The 8516-nt window shown below is 36.8% G+C and overlaps 1 protein-coding gene across 1 annotated transcript; it reads right to left on the bottom strand.

Annotated features, from left to right (window-relative positions):
• Positions 1–2338: 2338 nt before the first annotated feature.
• On the bottom strand, positions 2339–7382 carry LOC146479746 (SUMO-conjugating enzyme UBC9-like). The gene is made up of 7 exons (XM_085110584.1): positions 7221–7382; positions 7008–7071; positions 5224–5243; positions 5013–5085; positions 3852–3961; positions 3236–3315; positions 2339–3023 (listed from the first exon to the last, which is right to left on the bottom strand). The coding sequence occupies exons 1-7, from the start codon at positions 7302–7304 to the stop codon at positions 2951–2953; spliced, it is 504 nt and encodes a 167-aa protein (XP_084966710.1). The 5' UTR covers positions 7305–7382; the 3' UTR covers positions 2339–2950.
• Positions 7383–8516: the final 1134 nt, after the last annotated feature.

Genomic DNA, 8516 nt, shown 5'->3' with positions numbered 1-8516 from the left:
TTTACTCTGTGTGTTCTGGCTGGCTTAAATGCCATTTCATCATTTTTTCTTCCCTGGCTAGTACTGTTCCACCATTGATAGAACATTGGTTAAGCAGACATAAATACATTTAATTTTGAAATACTCTGGATGTTCCGATTGGGCTGCCTTTGAACGAAGTGGGCTTGTTGTCAAGTCAGACCAACGTTTTAAGATTTACACTGCTGTGTGTTGTCTAATGGGCATCTGAGGAAATGGGTTCACAAGGTCACTTTAAAGGCTTGTAATAGACTTTTTTCATAGATGGCGGCCGATTTATTATTCTTTTTAATATATGTTAATTAGCCCTACTAACCTCATTTCAGAGTAAAAATTCTTTTGAATTTTGCACATGCTGACGAGGCCAGTAGGGCTAATTTTCATGAAAACAAAAGAATAATTTATCTGCCGCTATTTATGAAAAAGGTCTATTGGTATATTTTGTTCCCCATCTTTTGTTTCTTATACCGGTATTGGAGGGCTTGGTGCGTAGCCAACCGGTAGTGGATTTTAGATTGCTTTTTGTTGTTTTAGCTCAGATTGACTGGATTTTTTTTCCATGTGGTCTTCAATTCCATCAGGAGATATTGCTCTAACGTTTTAACTACTTTGCGCTTCATTTTGTGATAAAAACGGAAATCTTGCCCATAATCGTAAGTTTTTATTGCAAATGGAGCACAAAGCAACAGATAAAACATTGGGACAACATTTTCTGAAGGATTTCAAGGACATATGCAAAACATTTGGTGACTCTGAGCTAATTCAACAAACAAGCTGTGTAAGAAGCACTATGGGTCAGTGATGCACTGAGCCTGGCCCTTCAATTATTTCAAGGTCCACATTATTGTATTTGGTTCCAGTCATCGGGTTGATGCCAAGGACATTGTAGAATAAGTATTTAAAAGAATGGCATTAGCTGAGTTTTGAACTTCAAGGTTAGTATTTTATTTACTGAATGCAAAGAAACTGGTTATTCAACATTGAATAAATAATGTGCAGACTGAAGCAATTATTGCTTCAGTAATTACTTAAATTAATTTTAGACAAACTGAATGTTGATAGTGCATTAAGATAATGACTTTGTCTTGTCATGACTCACTGTCCCTAGACAGTGAATTAAAACATGTCCACTGTGTTGTTCCATACCCCTCTTATGGAAGTTTTTTGGTTTGGCTCCTGCCCATCTGAAATTCCAATTTAGCTTCATAGTTTCCTTTCAAAACTTTGGCTTTGGTGAACACCATCCTCCTCCTCTGATCTAACACCTGCACTTTTCCATTCATTCTCTTTGTAAATATATAACCCAAGTCTACTATAATTGAAGGGTCCCGGGTGCAAAGGGAAACCAAGTGACGATTTTGGTCAAATCAAAAAGGTGCTGAAAATTGCCACATTTTCGCATGGTGGCTTATTTTTGATAATGAACTTTGGTCCATTTTTATTTTTTAGCTGGAGGGCTTAATTTAGGAGATATTGAACTCTGAAGTTGGCTGATTGTAACAAAAGCCTCACAAAAGCGTTGATGGCCTTTGCATGCACACAAAGGAAATTAAACTAGGGATGCGTGGAATTCATACACAGCCTAAACCAAATTAAAAAAAAACACTGATTTGAATTTGCAAGTCAATTCATTCAGTACTGGTTGCCAAAAGTATGTAATGTGAAGACCATACCGTAAAAGCAATAAGGATTATTGGAAAAGCTTACGGCATAAAAGATAATGAAAACTCTCCTTTCACTTATTATTCAAAATTGAATTTTTGTCTGCCCTTTGACAACTGAGCAAGCCAATTCTGTATATTTGCAATTTTATTGGAGTAGTCTAGGTGGTAATCAATCCCTTTTCAGATTAGTGACACAATCTGTTTTTGGAACTTGGCTATTTAATGTCCATTTAGCTGCCAACATACTAGACAATTTTATATGCATGTTTAACAGCAAAATTGATCTCTAGAATGTTTTGTATTTCTTGATTTTAGGAAATGGGCACACGATGCAGTTGACTTGGAATTGCTAAAAAAACAGGATCCTACATGTATTTACTATCAGTGGTGTCAGTGCATCACATTCAATGTTCCTGAAACACGATTTTGCGAACTTCCATAACACTGGGTTATCATTAATTGAAGGGGTGCCTGGAAAAAAGCCCTAAGTGACTTCTGATAAATTGTTAGATTCTCCTTCCATATTGCCTTGTATTCGCTTGTGAAACAAAAGGAGAATTTGACCTTACATCAAAAGTCACTTAGGGCCTTATTCCGCACACCCCTTCAATTTTTGTTGTAGGAGGGTTCTGGAAGGCAAGCATGTGAACTTAAAGCAGATGTAGCATTTATTTAATAAACAGTGGATTTAACTGCATCATCAGTAAGGAATGAATTAAAGATGTATTATATACAAACTATGCATTATTTGGCTACGTGTTCATCAGTTTCAAAGACCTCAGTACCTAAGTTTGCATTCTTTCTTCCTTCACTGATGGTCTGCAGAAAGCCTGCAGCAAGAACTTGGATACCAACACTGATCAAAGATGTGTTCAAGCTTAATTAGCTACTTATGAGTGAGCTGACAGGGACTACCATTATTCTGTACTACTATTAAGTCCGTAACCTTGGATGCTTGAGGCTTTTCTCGTGCTCACAGCCACTTATTTTGCATTTCACATTCATCAGCATTTGGCCAACAACTCGGCCTGCATCTGACAACTGCCCCATAAATTTGCTAGAGAGGTTTGTACCCAGCTCTGATGTACTTCACTCTTTGGTCTTAGTCTCCTTCCATTTCAAGTTAGTTTTTAAGTACATTCCAAAAAATGGCATATAACATACATACTGTACATGTAACTCCTAATTTTGAGCTTTGACCATCATTAGTAATAGCTTATTTTTAAGTAACATATATAATTCTTTTTTAACATTTGTGCTGTTTAATTTTATCCAAGGCCATTTGGAGCCATTTCCTTCGCCTGTTTCCTCACCCTTTCTTCATAGTCCATTTGGCTTTGGCTGCAAGAAAAATACATTAAGTTAAAAAGTGATCAACAACTGAGCAATATTAATTTATTTGCAGACAAGCATTTATGTTGACAACCAAGTATACCGTAATTTGAGCATCATGGTAACCATAATAATAGTAAAATTATTATAAGGTTTTGTCCATGTATGGGAGAAAAAATTACTAATATTTATTTTTTAATAAAAAAAAATACCCAACTTACCTGTAAACTACGAATGCTTCTGCCTGGGCTGGATCTTGGAAGTTGGGCTCACTTAATAACAACTGAATTCCAAGAAGCACCTACAATGTACATGTAACAGGAAAGAAAAGTTAACCAGTTAAAAATTCTCTTGACTGTTCTCTCTGCAGGTCTTATGGTACTAATTTATTGGGAGAACTTTTCTTTTCCTTTTTTTCTTTTTTGACCCCAAAAACGGGGAACATTCATAAAAACATGGTCTGTGTAAAAATTCTGGATTGCACTGTGTCTTGTAAAAATTTTATCGCCTTTCTGGTGTCACGTCGTCTTCTTGCGCGAGGTAATTTCGACATGGATGACCACTTTACCATACCAGACAAAAACAAAGGGCTAGTTGTAGTCTACATGTAGTTTAATAAAAAAAAAAAGAAAATATTAAATAATTCAGCGTATTTATTCGCCTATAAGCCGAGACCCCAAACTTGAGAGACTTGGGGATGGGCTTAAGTTTGTTAAAAAAATCTGGAAAACTCTCGGATATAAGCCGATCGAGACCCGTCCCTCTCCGGAAACGTGTTGATTGTTGAATGAATAAACACAACCAATAGATTTGGCAGTGAATAAATACGGCAAATACCTCTTTGGTGGTTATTTGAGGCTTCCATCCTTTACTTTTGTCAATCAGTGATAAAGAGACTTTGCCGGAAGGAAACACATTTGGATGCAGAATTACAGGATCAAATACACCTTAAATTGAAGAATGAAACAGGAAAATTCCTTCAATAATATTGAGAATAAACAATTTACAGTATTCTTAAGACTAACTCTGGAAGCTTCGCAGTGTAAATTATAATAATTATTGGTTAATATGTGTACATTGCAACCTCATTCCCACAACTTTCTCAGCATTGCTTTATTACAATTTGGTTGCCCCATTGTAAACTTGGTTGTCTGGGATGAGTGGACAACCATTTAAATTCTGAACCCTGCTTTTCAGGAATGTAGCTGGTTGAGAGCACGCCTAAATGAAGAACAGGTCTGGTGATATCAAAACATCCAAAAAAAAAATCTTAGAAATTTTATCACATGACCTTTAACCATTGAATCTTGTCCTGGGATTTTCTTGCCATTTACACTTTGCCTGTCGTCATATTATGATAAGACTAATAATAACAGAATAAAAATCTCCAAGATTTTTGGATATTTTGATTTTGTCTGCACCTGCAATCAAAATTTGTTGAAACACTTTACATTTACTTAGACCACAGATAAATCACATCTCGCCCATACTAGCACATACTCCCCCACACCCCTCCTTCAATGTTGCATTCAAAGCCTTTCTCTCATTCCTGTGTTTGAAGGAGAGAGACGGAAAGAAAGAAAGACAGCATTGCAACATTTATTACTGAGCATGTGGCCCTCACCAGGGCTTCCTCCCAACCAACGACCATCTCGAAAAGCAACACCAAGGAATTCCTGGGAACAAGGTTGTAGTGTGTCTGATTTTTGATCACATAATTTTATTGGAGGGTAACTGGTTCACAGCTGGTCTGTTTTTGTTGTATTGTTTCCTGACAAATAAAACTCAATTTGCTCCAAATTGCCCCTCTCTGTTCTGGTGTATAAATGTAAACCCCGATGACGGACTAGCATCCTATCCAAAATGAAACTATTAAATCCTAATTGCTTCATGCAACAGAACATTGGGTTGATTGCATGGCACGTGGCCTGAGTGTGACTATACACGTAAACCATTTCGCTGCACTGTTTCCTTCCTAAAAAGAGAAAAGAAACTCACATTTAGGTGGTGAAAATGGATAATCCTGAGGAAATATAAGCTGCAACTTGTACAGACCACCTTCCCAAAGGGTCTGAATAAAAAAAAAAAACAGCTTATTTAGTAACTTTCTTTTAATACTTTAAAATACATAACATAATAATATTATGAAACCTCCAAATAATGCAAATTAGTAAATTAATATTATTAAAAGGATCAAATAAATCTTTACCTTCTTTGGTCCTGGGATGGCTATGCAAAAAAAAAAAGAAAGAAAGAAATAGGACTTTTCAGTTGGCATCAACATAGTAATTTAATACATATGTAGTACACAATGCTACCAGCTTGAGCAGTATTAATTCACCATGAACCTGTACATGTAGCTTATACATGTAGCTTCTCTGCCAACTGTAATTTTTTTGAAAAAAAAAAAAAAGAGGAAAGAGACAGTCACTAGGAAACTGAAACCTTGCAACATAAGAGCTAGTAACAATCCAGGGCCCAGTTGTTCAAAACCTGATTGAGCTAGTCCTGGGTTAATGTGAGTTTAATAAAATTACTTATCAATGAAGACTCTTCAAAAAGATTTCTGTTCCTCAATTTTGGATTAGACTTTGTTTTATCACTAGCTAAACATTTAATTTAGCTTTTAAAAACATTTTAACAGGATGAAAACCTCCATTATTTTTAATCAGGTAAGCGGTAATCAGCTTTCAAAGAACCAGACCCTGGAGAGTTTAACAGCATGTCTCTTTTAGGAAATTTTAAAATCTTGATTCTCTGAGAGAGATCATATCCTTATCAACAAAGCAAGATTTCTGAGGTGATGGACAGAAAGTTAAAGAAAGAAAACATGATATAATCTGACAGACATCGTCATGCAATCTTCCTTGTGAAAAGAGACATTGTGGCCTTCTTGGCCCCTCCCTTATACTTGCTAAGATGTCAACCATCAAGAACGATTTTACAGTGCCTGTATTTAAGATAATCACAAAAGTAAACTAAATAATAATATTATTGTAAATAACATTGATTATGAGTACTAATTACTTTCTGGAAAAACTACTGTCTTGGTTAATTGGTAAACTTTTAAGTGATTTGTAGTTTTGAACGTAATGTAGCTATCTGTTGACATAAAAAAAATCCATACTCATCTCATGGAAGGTCATCAGAAATTCCTAGGGGGAGGGGGGTCTTAGAAGCCAAAATTTTAGAAGCAAAGTATGAAGGAAAACTGGAATTTCCTGGGGGGGAAGTGCAAAATAAAAACCTTCCATGGGGGGAGTATGGATATTTTCTGGAACTCCACAAATATCCAAACTGCTCCAAATCATCTCTTTTCACATATGGACTGGATATCTGCAGGAAACATTCATAGTTTCGTGTTTAGTATCTGACCTAAAGGCCTAATTTGAAGAATAAATTATACCCTGCTAGCAGAGCATTTCTTTTTGGCAATTTTTAAGCGTGCATGAAGTTGTTTGCGTCTCTGATAGTTTGTGTAGTTGGCTTGTCTGTCAGGGACGCTAAATAAGCCAGCTACACAAAATACCAGACATGCGAACAACTCTGTACATGCTAAAGAACTTGCCAGAAAGAAACGCTCTGCTAGCAGGGTAGAAGAATTATCTTATCACTTTTTCGTACAAAACTATGCAAAAAAAAAAAAAACTAAATGCAGTGAGTTTGTGCATGTAACACCACCTTCTCACAACTTGCCTTGCAAACAAAAAATTGTGTTACAACAGTGGTTGTTAGTTGCAGGAAAAGTAGACTAAGCTTCTACTTTTCGTAATAATGCCAGATACGTTGCTAGCTGTGTGTAACATATTACGTGGATGAGATTGAGTACGAGTATGACTTAATCTATTACTCATACTCTAATCTGAAGGTCCCGGCTCTAGTTTCTGCAACTCGTGTACAATACGATGCTCTAGTCAGGATTAAATATGTGTGGCTGAAAAAATTGCCTCATGTGTTACACGCTTTAAGGCTAATTCTTAAGCTTATATTCACCGCAATTCCACGTTAGCCAGTCGATTTCTCCGTTGTCCATCTTCACGGGATCTGCGATGAAATCCTGAGGGCAAAATCAGCAAAGAATACGCCAACTTTATCAAAGAGTCACGTAAAGGACTCAAGTCAGGGCAAGCGAATGGGTCTTCAGAAATTCAAAACATTGAAAAAAATCGCCTGGGAACACTCGATAGAAGTGCTACAAGTACAAACCTTTGGGTGACTATGTTTCCAAGCTTTATGTTCTTCTTTCAGTCTTTCAGCCGGATCAACATGATGTGCTCTTGCAGCCGCCATTTTGATTTTGAAAGTAAGCGCGCATGAATCCGCATTGTGAAAAGCCAGCGGTTAGTTTGAATCCGCAAATCAATGGTCAGCGGCAGGAGGGAGAGGTCAACTCGTGGGCTCGGCTGTCCGGATGATACGGGCCATCGTGACGTCACTTCCTGTGAAGCGCGGGATTTTGTCTAGTTTCGAAAATGGCGCTGGTGATTTTGTTGCATCAAACGACTTTTTTTTTCCAGCCAGGCTCCGGATGGGGTTTTTTTTCTTGCTGAGTAGACTTTTAATCTTCTTTTCTCGATATAGGTAAGTGTTGATTTATTTTCAACCATGAATTATGCTGAAAATGTTGCAGTGAAGAGTTACGTGTACTTGCGCTGATCGGAAAAGCTGAGATTGTCCGCGCCAGAAAAATTACATCTTATTAATTACACAAAGTACTGGTGAAACTGACATTTGCCTTGGGACGAGGTCAAATCTTAGTGCAAACGTTCCAGTTGAGATTAGTAGGTTATATTCAGCTGCAAAAATGATCAGTGCGTTTGTTTCGCCGAGTGAAAAAACAGTGAAAATTATAAGTTTGTGTTTATTGCTGAAACTTGACCTGAAGTTATCGCATTTGCTTCTAACATTATTAAAATGATTGATAAATACAAAATGATGATTCAAAGGAGTTTATTTTAATTTACCCATGCCATTTAACCCTTGTTAAGAAGACTTTTACTGAGCAACCTAGAATTTTGAAAAAGCTTGCAAAATATGCGGACGCCCGAGGAAACGGACTTTCTTTTGAACTGATAATTACTTTTTTGCGAGAAATTTCTCGAAATTTCACACCAAATCGCGAACTCCTGACTCAGTTTTCTGGCCAAACATATTCACAATATCTTCAGCTTTCTCCAGAGCTCTAATAAGGAGACATCTTGTCATAGAAATAAACTTATCACCTGAAATGATCCAGAAAACAAATGAGCAAGGAGACGATAAATGCTGTAGTCAGTTGATTTACATTAGTAAGATGATGAAAGAGTTGAAGTTGAGTTAAAGTTAAGTACTAGTCCAGAGAGTAATTGAATCCTCCTTATGTATTCCAAACCTGTGAGAGAAAAACTTGTGCATTGCCCCTAGAATTTTGATGTTTAGATACAGAATGTTTGGACTATTTTGCCTTGAAGCTGGCGTCAGCCGCTCGGCCTCGCAAGGAGAGTCTTGTCATATTTTCCTGTT

Source organism: Pavona decussata, unplaced genomic scaffold, assembly GCF_977016875.1.
Source record: "Pavona decussata unplaced genomic scaffold, jaPavDecu1.1 SCAFFOLD_58, whole genome shotgun sequence".
Taxonomy (NCBI): Eukaryota; Metazoa; Cnidaria; class Anthozoa; order Scleractinia; family Agariciidae; genus Pavona; species Pavona decussata.
This window is presented reverse-complemented; position numbering and strand designations above follow the sequence as displayed.

Bases quoted from the DNA above. Each gene is read 5' to 3' on its own strand.
- LOC146479746 (XM_085110584.1), bottom strand. From the start codon at position 7,304: ATGGCGGCTGCAAGAGCACATCATGTTGATCCGGCTGAAAGACTGAAA. The intron at 7,072-7,220 runs GTTTGTACTTGT...TTTTGCCCTCAG, and splicing joins GGAAACATAGTCACCCAAAG to GATTTCATCGCAGATCCCGT. The intron at 5,086-5,223 runs GTAAAGATTTAT...TTTTTTATTCAG, and splicing joins CCATCCCAGGACCAAAGAAG to ACCCTTTGGGAAGGTGGTCT.